This window comes from Equus quagga, chromosome 2 (assembly GCF_021613505.1).
Source record: "Equus quagga isolate Etosha38 chromosome 2, UCLA_HA_Equagga_1.0, whole genome shotgun sequence".
In the NCBI taxonomy this organism is placed as follows: Eukaryota; Metazoa; Chordata; class Mammalia; order Perissodactyla; family Equidae; genus Equus; species Equus quagga.
In genome coordinates, this window is record NC_060268.1 from 120,033,210 (window position 1) to 120,047,313 (window position 14,104).

Here is a 14,104-nt window from a genome sequence, read left to right on the forward strand (position 1 = left end):
TCATGCGTGGTGCTGGCTACTTCCTCTTGCTGAATTTCATGAGCCGCATGCTGTCTGGCCGCCGGACTTTTATTTATACTAAAAAGTTGAGGGAGTCACCTGATGTCTTCCTTGACATGTTCCTTATCCACCTCTTTTCTAATGGTTTCATCCATTTGTGATTGTTGCCTACATTATTTCATTGGGGCTGCAGAATGGGGATTCTCTAATTTATCATTCCTTTCACGTATAATACGTAGCGTTCTTACACTGAAGAATTTCGCTTGTTGACTAGGGCTGTTGGTTTACCTAGAAATACAGTTCGTAAAGGAAAGGCAGCATAAATGCCTGATTCTTTTTCCTTTATTGTCAGTTTGCAGAGTAAAAGTTGGTGCTCAGTTACTTCCAGCTAGGTTGGTTTGGGTTTTTTAACTTCTTCGTTTGTTTTGGCTTTCCCTTTTTTCAGTGTCATTATAAACTCATGGGTTTTTATTTAATCAGCTTCTGCCATTAATCTTTTTGGTATCAAACTAGATATCATTGGCCAGTGGGAGCCCCTTCATGTGGCTCCGGTGTTGGTGTTTGCCTCATAGTTTAAAGCAAGTTCACTGCATTGGTTTGATCTAATAAAGCTACTGAATGAGTCTACAAGTATATATATCATTTGACAGAATGTACTAGAAGTTTATTTCCTTGATGTGAAGTTTCCAGTTTTCTGGAACCCATTTTTTAATATTTTGAAACTGAGAAAGCTTTTGGATAAAGACTGAGTTCTCCTGTTTTGTTTTCTGTTCCACAGGCCAGGGTCAAGCCGCACCGGACCTTCAGATTTAACGAGTGTGTGTGTACACCCTACAATGCGGATTTTGATGGTGATGAAATGAACCTTCATCTTCCTCAAACAGAAGAAGCTAAAGCAGAGGCCCTTGTTCTGATGGGGGTATGTAGGGTGGTATGGCACAGCTTCTGTGTAACAGCTCCTTGAAAGGAAGGGAAAGGGAACGTGCCCTGTTTGAAAACACCCTATAGTATATAAGGGAGTTAGTGTCTGTAAAAGGTACTGATTAGGAGGAGTGGGTATTTTCTAACCTCTAAGATGAGTTCCTGAGAGAAAATATTTACATGAGCACCAGTTATAAAAAGATAAGACGAGAGAGTGGCAATACCTTGACTGTTGGGTGTCATGGGAAAAGAAGATGTTTTGTATACGTAGATTTTCCAGTAGCTACAGATTCTTTAAGCAGCAGTACATTTTATTGAACATTTTGAATGGAACCTCAAAGTGTATTACATGCTTCTTTGTCTTCTGAGGCACTAAATGTAGTCATTCTGTAATGACTCTTACCACCATTTTATTTTACCATAGGTAAGGAGTGCCTGGTCGATGCTGAGGGAGTTCAGTGATGGGGGAGGCAGATGCCTATTCTTGAGGAGCTTAGAATTGGGCTCCAGTTGTGGGTTATGTACTGTTCACTCTGGACAAAGCCATGGCGCAGTGCTGTGTGGTCCCTGCTGTGTGGGACTCTTGCCTCCTAAGCTTAATGGCCTCAAACCATTGAGTTTTTAGAGCTTAGGTCTTTCTTTTTTCCAGTATTCTAGTTTTTGGTTTTATGAACCGATATGTCTTGTGGTTATAAGTGTACCTATCTCCAGAAACACAACCATTCGTGATAGAATGCTTCTAATCTACTTTTGTTTCAGGTGTTAGTAATGATTCTAAAGTAAAGGCATGAGGTTCTGCAGGCAGGTCTGTTAAAATGAGGATTTGGTGGAGTGGTGGCTGCCTTCATGCCCTCGCCTGGCTTCTTCACGGCAGAAGTTGGCATATCTTTTCTGAGGATGAAGTATTTAATGTGTCATGTATTTTGTATACGTGTTTAAATTACCGTTTGGAGAATTTATTAATTCTAAGAAATTCATGTGGCTAAAATAGACAGGTTTTCAACTTTTTTTTTTTAGATTTTTTTTATTTTTCCTTTTTCTCTCCAAAGCCCCCCGGTACATAGTTGTGTATTTTTAGTTGTGGGTCCTTCTAGTTGTGGCATGTGGGATGCTGCCTCAGCATGGCTTGATGAGCGGTGCCATGTCCACACCCAGGATCCGAACCAGCAAAACCCTGGGCCACTAAAGTGGAGCACACGAACTTTACCACTCAGCCATGGGGCCGGCCCCATCAGCTTTTTAAATATTGATTCTTATTTAATCAAACATTCTAGTGTAATGGGATTTAGTTAAATAACGGTAAGGTTTCTACACATCACAACTTTTCTTTTTTCTTTACGTCTTTTATCTGTTTGTTCCTTATCCATGAATTTAGATGGTTGTGGTCATAGTTTAGAATAGCCTTTGTTTTCCCTTTTTTTGCTTAATATAAATACCCTATTTGTTATAGAGTCTGCATAATTATTGATTGTAGTGGCTTTACAGTATTCACCAAGTTAGCACACCATGATTCATCTACCCTCTGTTGTTGAAAATTTAGAGTGTTTTCCTTTGAGAATGAATCCCTCAAGGGCTGTCTTTGTATACATTTAGAGTCTTTCTTTTGAATTATTTCTTAAGACTCCTTGGCCTTTTAAAATAATTGAGTTGATGCTTACTGAGCACCTACTGTGTGCCAAGCACACTTCTGGAACACAGCAGTGAATAAGAAAGTCAAAACTCTTGCCTTCGTCCCTATTCATAGTGGGGAGAGACAGAGAATAAACAAATATGAAATACGTTAAGTGGTGATAAGTGCTATGAAGAAAAGAATTAAGCAGGGCAAGGAAGAAAGAATAAGAGGGGTCCTGTTTTGTATAGAATGTCTGAGAGGGCCCTAGAAAGGTCACATTCGAGTTGAGTTCTGAAAGAAGTGAGAGAATGAGCAGTATTGACTGTCAGGAAAAGAACAGTTTAAGCAGAGAAACATTGGGTGCAAAGGCCCAGTGGTATGATCATCCTGGGGGAGTACCAAGACCCTAGCCTGTCTTCTCCTAAGTTCTCATATTTGCAGCTATTGTGGTAAGTGCTGTGTTGGGTATTGGTGGATGGCGAGAGAAGCAGGTTGAAGGGCGGGCAGCCATGAATGAGTTCTTCTGCACTCCCACAGTCACAGGGTAACTAGATCAGTACAGTCATTCTGTCTGATTTTGCACTCTCGTTTCCAGTAATATCTTCAGAGGAAATAATCAAAGTTGCAAAATTACTTGTAATAAGACACTGGAAACAGGCAATGTCTACCAATAAGAGATTGGTTAAATTAAATTATGTCACATCCATACAATGAATCCCGTGTGGCCCTTAAACATGGTGACATAGTTGTATACTTATTGGCATGAAGCTATTTATGACTTACTTTTGACTAAAAGAAGGTTGTGTGTACGACATCATCATATTTTGTTTGGTAATAGATGCTTATATGTTTGTAAAAGTGTTTATAGCAAAAAGATGAAAGGGTTATATACCAAAGCTTTGAACAGTAGTTCTTTTTGTTTAGCAGTTCATGCATAGAGGGTTTTGTGGCTTTTGGGGGTGGTTTTTTTTTGACTTGTCTATATTTTTAGATTTTTTTCTATAATTAACGTATAATTTTTGTAATAAAAAGTAATGTTTAGAATGTTACTAGTAGGGGCCAGCCCGGTGGTGGCAGTGGTTAAGTTTGCACGTTCCGCTTCAGCGGCCCGGGGTTCCCTGGTTCAGATCCCGGGTGCGGACATGGCACTGCTGTCAAGCCATGCTGTGGTAGGCGTCCCACGTATAAAGTAGAGGAGGATGGGCACAGATGTTAGCTCAGGGCCAGTCTTCCTCAGCAAAAAGAGGAGGATTGGCAGCAGATGTTAGCTCAGGGCTAATCTTCCCAAAAAAAAAAAAAAATGTTACTAGTGCTAATAGCCATCAGCCTGCAACCAGCCAGTTAGACTTTGCTATTGAGCATCCATTTTGTTATCACAACATACTTCACTGGTTAAAAATGACAGCAATAAAACACAGGCTCCAAGGATAGAAGAATCCATAGGTGCCATCTGGACAGATGCCCTCCGTTCACGTGAGAAGTTGCCGTCTGCTGTACTGACTCAGTAGTCCCGTCTCAGTAGAGCAGGTTGGGTGCTGCCTTGACTGTGGGCCCAAATTACCCGAGAGGCTTTTACAGAATACGCACGTCTCAGCCTCACGCCCTCTGCTCCCACCCACAGATCCCTAGCTCTGACCACAAAGAGCTTCTGTAAACAGAAGTGACCAACTGTTTCCCCGCCCAGTCGGAGGGTCACTGCTTTCCCCACCTAGTCGGAGGGTCACTGCTCTGTTCAGAAGGCAGGAACAGGTCTCTGGGTGGAGAGGTCCGGAAAACCCACAAATGTGTGTGAGCACCTCCACGTCGAGATTTGAGCAGATGCCCTCTGATGCACAGAACCTTCCTTCAGTTCAACTGTGCGTTGAACAACTAGCATCCTTTTTTGCCCAATATAGGCACTCATTGAGTTTAGTTAAATCCTGCTGTTGAATTGTTTGTTGTTAGAACTTAATGTCTTAAATGAGAAATTTCACGATTCTGCCATCGTTCTGGAGAAGTGTGGAATTCATTGACTTCAAAGATAACACAGTGCTACTCATCCATAGAAGTGAATTTTCTTTGGAGAAGTGCATTTGTTGATGACAATGAAGTTTTACATAAGTAGAGTTCTTTACAGGAATCCGAAACACTTCACTCGGCACTTTGTTTTATAGTGTTGGTGGGAACCTCTGAGATCAGTCTTGCTGGTGTTTTTTCTCTCCCCTTGACAGATGAAGGAAATGGAAGTTAGTGACAAAAGCTGGGATTAAGACCTCTTGGTTTCCATTTCTCAGCCTCATCTTTTTGCTACTCTGTTTATTATAAAAATTCAAAGTGTTTATGGTACAAATCTTTGGACTGCATCCTGCCTTCGAGAATGGCTAACTTACTCTATTTATTTTCCCTTTAGACTAAGGCAAACCTTGTAACACCAAGGAATGGAGAACCACTAATTGCTGCTATTCAGGATTTTCTAACAGGTAGGTTTGTGAAATTCACTTGAAAGGAGACGACTGGAGCACAATGATTCTCATTCACAGTGATTCATATGAGGACTTGAAAAGCTATTTAATTCCCCGCGTTTAATTCTGTTGTTTGTTTACTAAGTTTGACCTGAACCTACTTGAGATATTTTGTGTTTGTTGGTTCTTCTTATTCCTTGAATCAACATGCATTTATTGAGCTCCTACCATACATTTTTACATACTAGACGTTTTTCTGAGGGCTGGGGAGACGGCAGTAGCTAAGACAAAGTCCGTCCGGTTGTGGGGCTTAGATCTAATTGGAGGAGGGAAGCTAATAAGCAGCTATATGTTTTCGCTCACTCTTTAAGTAATAGTCCAAATTTATTTTACAACTGAAACCTTGTGATTTTCTCACAATTTAATTCCTTTTGTGTTGTTTCTTAACATTCTTAGGTGCCTATCTCCTCACTCTTAAGGACACTTTCTTTGACCGAGCCAAGGCTTGCCAAATCATTGCTTCAATATTGGTTGGCAAGGATGAGAAAATTAAAGTTCGCCTCCCACCCCCTACAATACTAAAGGTTTGTGCAGGAGCCATGTGTGTGTGTACATAGGTGTATGTGTGTCTGTCTGGATGGATGTCCCTGTGTTGCTGCTGGGTTTGCATGTGATCACCGGACAGTCTGGCCTTATTTGCATAAAGGGTGGTTGAGACCAGGCCCTGGCTTCCTTTCCTCCTTCAGCCGGTCACGCTGTGGACAGGAAAGCAGATCTTCAGTGTCATCCTCAGACCTAGTGATGACAATCCAGTGAGGGCCAACCTCCGAACCAAGGGCAAGCAGTACTGTGGCAAAGGAGAAGATCTCTGTGTCAATGATTCCTGTGAGTTAAAGCAAGGGGCTGGGCGCTGGGGAGGCAGAAAAGCAAGTGGCCAATAACTTCCTTCACCTAGTGAGCAAATCCAGTGTTTCTCTAAGGCCTTAGGCAGGAAGTTTGTTCTTCAGAGAAACATAGCCGGTGTTTCTCCTCTCAGATGTGATTCTCCATTTCTCTAGAAGGTCAAGATGTAGACACATGATCCAGACACATGTAGAATGTTCTCCAAATGTGTTTTGCTTTAAGTGACTAGTTTCTGTCAGTTAATGCAGTTTCTTTTATTCTGCCTTTTTTGGTTTTTGGGGTTTGTTGTTTTGTTTGGTTGGGTGTTTTTGTTTTCTATGTCCAAAACTGTGTTCATTGTCTAAAAAGTATGACTAAAAAGACTAGTTTTTTTACCAGCCTTACCTGGTCAGTGGACTTTTTGATAACATGAAGACCAGGTGTAACAGTGAGAGGATTTAAAGGCAGGCCATCTGAGTCATCTAGACTAATTCAACCCGAAGGATGAGCCACAGACCAGTGCCAGGCAGCCAGCACTGACTTTGTGGCGTGAGCTCCTTAGCTCATCCCAGGCTCCTGACGAGCACTTCCCTGACAGGCCACCCTGAGTAGCACTGGTTTAGAATGGGCTTTGTTAGCAAGGCCTGTGACAAGAATGGATCTGCAGGGCTCTGTGCTGGAGAACTGCACCGCAGTCTCTGGACTTCAGAATTTCTCCTGTCTCGTAGTGAAGAGTAAGAGTTTGAAGAGCGCTGATTTTCCTCAGGTGTGTAACCATGCCTTTGAACATATACCCTCTGGTTTTTAGATACTTTGGCTTCTTGTTTTAGATTGTGTTTGTTTCTCTCTGGATGTGAATTTTGTTTTGTTGTTGTGTAGGCTATTCATCATGGTGTCACGGTTAGTTTTTAATATCTTAGGTGAATAACAAAGGTTTTACAGTTTACTGCGCACTTTGCTGTGCATGATTTCATGGATGCTCAGAGTATCCCCATGACGTGAAGGTGACAAGTGGTTGATATTGTCATCACCAGTTCACAGATGAGTAGAATGAGGGTCAACTAACACATTTCAGAGTTAGGACTATAGGGTATCTAACTGGGCCTTTCATGCTTTTCAAAAGTTCCTGGATTTCTTTTTTTTCCCCCTCAAAAAAATATTTAAAGAGAATTTCTATTTGCTTTAACTTTCAGTATGGGAACAAATTTTCTCAACTGCCTCAAATTCATTTTGGAAAGAGGCAAAGTAATCAGTAATTGTTTAAATGCATGATCATTGTTATGCTCCAGATGTTACCATCCAGAACAGCGAGTTGATGAGTGGCAGCATGGACAAGGGAACACTGGGATCAGGATCCAAGAACAATATTTTTTACATTTTGCTGCGAGACTGGGGGCAGAATGAAGCTGCTGATGCAATGTCACGGCTTGCCAGGCTGGCTCCTGTTTACCTCTGTGAGTATCTCAGCAGCCTCGTTTTATTGCCATGGCTGTCGGGTTTTAAGGGTTTCTTTTACTGTTATTTCATCTCCCTACCCTACACACATACACACACAAGGAAGAGAATACTTACTCCAGGCTTAGTCAATTATGCTTTTCTTAATGAAATTAACTCCATACTGACAAGTTTGGCAGCAGATTTGAATTTGCTTTTCGGTCCTCTTTTCAAAATCTGCAATAGCTCCCTATTGCCTACCGGATAGGGTTACATAAAGGGCCCTTCATGGGCTACTTCCAGGGTCCCTGTGTGCTCACTGTAGCCCTCTGGGCCATCTGTGATTCTGCCCTACTGGTCACTCAGTGTTCCCTGCCGGCCTGGCAGAGTTCTGGTCCCTTTGTTTGCTCATGCTTTGAGCATGCCATGGGTCAGGAGATTTGCATGCCCAAAAACATCTTTAGTCTACTCTTATAATTGACTGATTCTTGACTGGGAATAGTATTCTAGATTGAAAATTGTTTTCCCTTGGAATTTTGCGGGTATTGCTCTACTCAATACCTTTGCTTTCAGGGTTGCTGTTAAAGTATATTTCCATTCTTGCTCCCAAGTTTTGGTGTTTGAATTGCCTTTTTATGCTGAGAATCCTTTTTATTTTGAGAATCCTCTCTTTGTGTTTGGTGTTCTGAAAGTTCACAGTGGTACACCCTTGGTATAGGTCTTCTGTCTTTCATTGTGCTGAGCACCCCATAAGCCTTCTTAACCTGCAGCTATGTGGCCTTCAGTTCTGGAAATTTCCTTGTATTATTTTTCTGAGAATTGTCTCTACTTTACAATCTCTCTTCTTTCTTTTTGGAATTTCTGTTAATTGCCTAATAGAGCTCCTGGATTGATTCTCTGATTTTCTTCTCTTTTCCTTGTTGTCCATTTCTTTTGTTTTTGGATTCACTGTATCTTTTAATACTTCTAATAAGTTTTTAAAATTTTCTCACTATCACCTATTTGATTTCCGACCATTGTTTTTATTTGCAATAGTTCTTTTCTTTTTTCTTTTTCCTTTTTTTCTTTTTTTTGCTGAGGAAGATTGGCCCTGAGCTAACAACCATGCCCATCTTCCTCTACTTTATATGTGGGATGCCTGCCTTGATGAGCAGTGCGTAGGTCTACACCCGGGATCCCAACCGGCGAACCCTAGGCTACCAAAGCAGAACGTACAAACTTAACCACTGCACCAGCAGGCTGGCTCCTCTTTTCTTTTCCTTTTTTTCTTAAGGTTTCCTGTTCTTGACCCCCCAGGAACATCTTCTCTATCACTCTGAAAGACTATTACTTAGTTTTATTTTATTGGTTCCCTGAATTTTCTCCTTCCTTTTAGTTTCTTTTTTCTGTACATTTGTTGTCTTGTCTCTCATGGTAAAGACTTTCCTCACATGTTTGGTGGTCCTTGGCTATCATTCATATTTTACAAGGGAGTCACTGAAACACTGACTGGAAATGGACCTTATTGGTTGATGGACCTCTTGGTTCCTTGACGGAACTGGAAGCCAGCTTTATTATTGAGGAAGTCACCATATCAATAATGCTTTTGTCCTGGGAGTCTGGGTTTCTCCAGAGACTTGTCTTTCAATCCCAGACTCCTTTCCAAGGGCAGAGACCTGGCTGTCAGGGTTCTGGGAGCTGGACAGGGAAAGGGGCTACGGGATCAGCCGTGGAACGTGCAGGCTTGCCCTCAGTGCCCTGATTTTCGGTTATCCCCACCTGTCTGCACCCAGTATCCCCCCATCCAGAGTTCCTACTTCCTTTTCCTGGGGAATAAACTCCCATCTCCCACAGGGGGAAGGGCCTGGGGTCTATTTCTTACACAGACTTTCCACCGGTTTCCCTGTTTCCAACACATACGTCATCTCTGGCTTCTGCAGAGCCTGGTGATCTACTTTCTGAGCCTTTCCGGGCTCATCAGTCCTGTTTTCTGAGGCACTTCTAGCATCCCCCTACCTACCCTCCTAAGCCAGTCGCCTCTCATCTGCCCACTTTCTACATATGTTAGGGTAGGATTATTGATAGTGCGTAGTTCCATCAAAAGTGGCATTTACGGGTGTGTCTTATTCTCTATGTCTTGGAACAATTTTTGAAAAGAGAAGCAGGAGTGGGTGGTGGGGTGCAGAAAGGTCTCTGCAATGCTGTCTGAGAGTCAGAAGTCAGATGGCTCCCTTTCCATAGCTGGTTTCCTCAGGCTGCTCTTTGTTATTTAGTGTCAATCTGCTTCACGTTCTAGTTAGTTGGGACATCACTGTGCTCCCCACTAGCTTTCATGGTTAGAGAATCTTAGTCGTTTTTGTATTAACTCCCTAGGGACTGATAGAGTAAGTTTTTATTCAACTGAATTACAACAGATTCTCTCAAGGTATAAACTTGTTTCCATGTAGTAGGTTGCCTGACACCCACGCCTCTCTCTTCCTGCTCTACCTGCCATCTATTCTGCAGCCAACCGTGGATTCTCAATTGGGATTGGTGATGTCACACCTGGTCAAGGACTGCTAAAGGCCAAGTATGAGTTGCTGAATGCTGGCTACAAAAAATGTGATGAGTACATCGAAGCCCTAAACACAGGCAAGCTGCAGCAGCAGCCTGGCTGCACTGCTGAGGAGACCCTGGAGGTGAGTCCTGCTCTGTGCATCAGTTTAGCCACTTCATGCTCTTGGGTTGTGCTGTAAGCCCTGAAGAGAAGGCAGCTGAGGGGAGTGAGAAGTAAAGGCAGCGCCTTTAGCCCATGTCAGCCCTGTGCTGCTTGTGTGTGTTCTCGTTTGTTTGATGAGGGCAGGGCCTCTGAGCAGACCCTCTACATCCCTTCCAGCCTTCACGTTCTACATGGGGAAAACACAGCCCTGTGTTTATTTGGCCACATGGGGCTGCTCTTGTTCCTATGTCACACTTGGGCCCCTTCTGTAACTGGTGCTTAAGTGCTTCTGCGCTTTCTATTTCCCGCATCCTTTGATAGAGACTGGCCCCCTGCTCTTGGAATGGACGGTCTTTGAAAGAGACTTGGATACAGAGGAGGGAAAATTCATGTCTCAGAGTCACATAGCAATCTGCTACCCCCCTCACATTTGAGACTAGGTTAGCTGAGAACTGAACCAGCGCGTCAGAACCAGCATCATGACCAGCATCTGAGAGCCTGAAGCAGCCCAGGTCCCCAGTCTCACTGCACCAGAGTCTTGCCTGGCTCTCTTCTGCCTCCCCAGTATCCTGCGGCTCAGAGCTTTAACTCACCTAAGTATGGGAGAAAGGCTTTTAAGCAGTAAGAAAGCTGATGAAATGAAATTTTTAAAGCAGAGAGAAAACAGAGTGGGGTGAGGTATTCACCATTAGCTCATTCTTAATCTCACTGAGTATTAAAGAGAAAGAAAGAAATGATATTTCTCATCTAGAAAATTACTTAAGACTTCGACAGCACCAGTTGTTAGTGGAACCATGATTCCTAACTGATTCAGCATCCTACATTGTGAGTTGAGGAACTATAATCTGTGATTGAGCTCATGGACTTCGATAATATTCCATATTATAGAATATATATTATATTGTAATATTATAGAGCTCATAGACTTCTAATAATATTCTATATTCCTATAGAGTAACTTCATCATACATTTACCTTGTGGAAATTCAAATGTGTGCTTGGCAACAAATTTTGTAAATAATACAAGCAATTCTGTTTTACTACATATTATACTTCATACATTTATTTAGGCATGTGTTTGTAACACAGTAATTTATATGCAGATATATTGTTGTATAGGGTACTATACACAAAGCCATGTGCGTTCTATTTTATTGGCCATTTAAAGGATTTTTCAAGGTTTCGTTCCTAATCATTTTTACCTCACACACTGATTTTAGAACCTCATGAAAGGTCGCGGTCTATTTAGTTGGGGTATCTTGGTCTTCTAAAGCGCTGACATCTTTATCTGTTGGAAATCTAACATCTTGCTTAAATTTTTTCAAATTTCCCTAAATGTCAGCTTGAACATTTGTGATCAGCAGAGCCAGTGAGGCCGACTCCACCACGCATCCCCCTTTCTCCCCCCAGGCCTTGATCCTGAAGGAGCTGTCTGTGATCCGTGATCACGCTGGCAGTGCCTGCCTCCGGGAGCTGGATAAGAGCAATAGCCCCCTCACCATGGCTCTGTGTGGCTCTAAAGGTGAGTGCGCACCTCTCTGGCTGCTGCTGTCACTGTGTTTTCCATGTGGCTGGCTCGTTCTGTTCCAGAGAATGTAAGAGTCGTGACTTTAGACCTTTTATTTATAAGGGCTTATCTTTTTAATCGTACATATAGAAAGAGAGTTAGTTATTGGCAGTATAGGAAGCTTAACTCCTTTGGAGAACCTTGTTGGTAGTGTGTGTGAATTTCTGGGTTTGAGGGTGCTTTGAGGAAACTTTCTTATTTTTAAAAAAATGAAAAGCTAGGGATTTTTAAAACAACGTATTTAGTGATGTGGCAAAGCGCTTTAATTTCATAGTTACCTAGGACCTTAAAGCATTAGGTTTCATAAAACTGCACTCAGATTCAAAACCTCTGTGCTTCTCCTATTTTTGTATAGAATAAAATCCAATCTTTTTAACTTTGCTGCCGTTCACCCCAATATTCTACTTCCTGCCCCGGTACATACCCCACACTTTCTTATTCCTGTGTCTTTACTTCCCACTTTTCCACCGACTTTGGAATTCTTCCTCCCACCCTTTTTATGCCTGAATCATAACGTCCTCCAGAAATCCAGCCTGGCTCCTGCTCCTTCCTGGAGACTCACTGCATGTCTGTCCCCCGGCCCCAGAGTGCTCGTTGGCTTCGGAGCAGCTCGAGCCCTCACTGCCCTTCTTGTGTTACTGACAGCTCTACCCTGTGTTACTCAAGTTCTGCCTCTCACTGTCCCTAGACTGTGCACTTGAGGGGAAGGGGCTGTACTACGTTGTATTCCTGTGTTATCCCACAGATATGCTTGCACTTCAATTAATGTTATTTTGGTAAATGAATGTTACATTCCTGACCTGTTTCCCCAGGTTCCTTCATTAACATATCACAGATGATTGCCTGTGTGGGACAGCAAGCCATCAGTGGCTCTCGAGTGCCAGATGGCTTTGAAAACAGGTCCTTGCCTCACTTTGAAAAGCATTCAAAGGTAAGCACAGTGGATCAGGCAGAACTTTGAAGGGCGACCGTCAGCAGTGCAGAGGAGAGTAACTGAGGCTCTGGCTGACAACCGTGAGACTCCTGGAGGTGGTGAGTGGGAGCAGGGGCTGCTCAGGGTTGTTCCCTCTCCAGCCCAAACTGAGCAGTACAGAAGGAGCCTTGGTAAACTCTGCGCTGTAATCTTGGACCACTGCCCTCTTGTGTATTTTCTCTCCAAGGAGGAAGGTTTCAGGTTCCCATCCAACTTACCTTAAGTAATCAGAATGTATACTTACTTTATATGTGCTTTCAATCTATATGCTTGTTTTGAGAGCACTTAATAAAAGTATAAGGATTTCAAAATAGTGATAGAATGAACCACAGCAAAATGACCAGGACATTCCAGGTTCTCCCCTCTGGAATTCTTGAACTTGACTTTTTTATTATTATTATTATTATTATTAAAGATTGGCACCTGAGCTGACAACTGTTCCCACTCTTTTTTTTCACCCTGGGCTGCCAAAGAGGAGCACGCAAACTCAACCACTCAGCCACAGGGCTGGCCTCTAAATTTGACCCTTTTTTGAAGAAGAAGATGATTAGCCCTGAGCTAACTGCTGCCAATTCTCCTCTTTTTGCTGAGGAGGACTGGCCCTGAGCTAACATCCGTACCCATCTTCCTCTACTTTCTATGTGGGGCGCCTGTTACGGCATGGCTTGCCAGGTGTTGCCATGTCCGCACCCAGGATCTGAACCAGTGAACCTGAGCCACCCAAGTGGAATGTGCGCACTTAACCACTGCACCACCAGGCCAGCCCCTAAACTCAACTTTTTACATGACTTCTGGGTTCCATTGGCCCTCGTGGTTTGGGCACTAGTGTCAGCAGGGTGAGAGAGAGAGACACACCTGTGCTGGGGTTTTCTGGGATTTAGGGATGGACAACTATTAAATCTATAGTTGGGGAACTTAGACCAGGTTTGGTCACATAGTAAATTCGGAATTTGGAGTCAGATTTAAGGCACAGCTGCCCCAGCTGTTCTTGCGCCCAGAACAGCAGGATTTCTGTCCAGCCCCTCCTGGGGAGTGTGGCTACTGTGCTGAGAACATTAGATATGCTATCAGGTGGCCTCAGGAACAGTTCAGGTTCTCAGCCCAAGATCAGAATCCACTAGCTGTCAGGCAGCCAGGTGGTCCTGGAATGGTGCCTGCCTGTGCTGGCTAGGCTCAGAGTTCTAAGGCACCTGGACCATTGTAGAGGAGAGGGCGGGGGCAGCCAGACTTCTCAGTCCCTAAACCAGTGCTAGACTTCACGATAGAGGTGCTTGCTTAGCAGTACCTGTGTGTACAGCAGCTGCTCCTTAAACAGAATCGGAACGCGAGAGTTTGGCCCGTTCATCTGGATTGTCCTCTGAGGAACACTAACCAATCCAGATCAAAGGCCATTTGGCTACTTCACATGGTGTTTTATATATGGATGTGTTTTTTACAATTTTTTTTCAGATACATTGTGTTTGAATTATATGTACAAATATCATAATATTCACCCATTTAAAGTGTACAGTTGAGTGACTTAGTATATTCACAGAATTGTGTGATCATCACCACGATCTAATTTTAGAACATTTTCAGCACCCCAAAATGAAACCCC

The 14,104-nt window shown here is 43.0% G+C and overlaps 1 protein-coding gene across 2 annotated transcripts in view; it reads left to right on the plus strand.

Moving 5' to 3' along the window:
- The window catches only part of POLR3A (RNA polymerase III subunit A), a 46,912-nt gene that overhangs the window by 13,831 nt on the left and 18,977 nt on the right, over positions 1 to 14,104 (plus strand). The window contains exons 11-18 of one of the 2 annotated variants that reach the window (XM_046653312.1): positions 779 to 919; positions 4,923 to 4,992; positions 5,431 to 5,558; positions 5,721 to 5,859; positions 7,146 to 7,310; positions 9,775 to 9,947; positions 11,378 to 11,489; positions 12,347 to 12,465. In XM_046653312.1, the coding sequence (XP_046509268.1) occupies positions 779 to 919; positions 4,923 to 4,992; positions 5,431 to 5,558; positions 5,721 to 5,859; positions 7,146 to 7,310; positions 9,775 to 9,947; positions 11,378 to 11,489; positions 12,347 to 12,465 (1,047 nt within the window). The remainder of the gene's footprint in view (positions 1 to 778; positions 920 to 4,922; positions 4,993 to 5,430; positions 5,559 to 5,720; positions 5,860 to 7,145; positions 7,311 to 9,774; positions 9,948 to 11,377; positions 11,490 to 12,346; positions 12,466 to 14,104) is intronic. The other variant, XM_046653313.1, reaches the window with a different exon arrangement.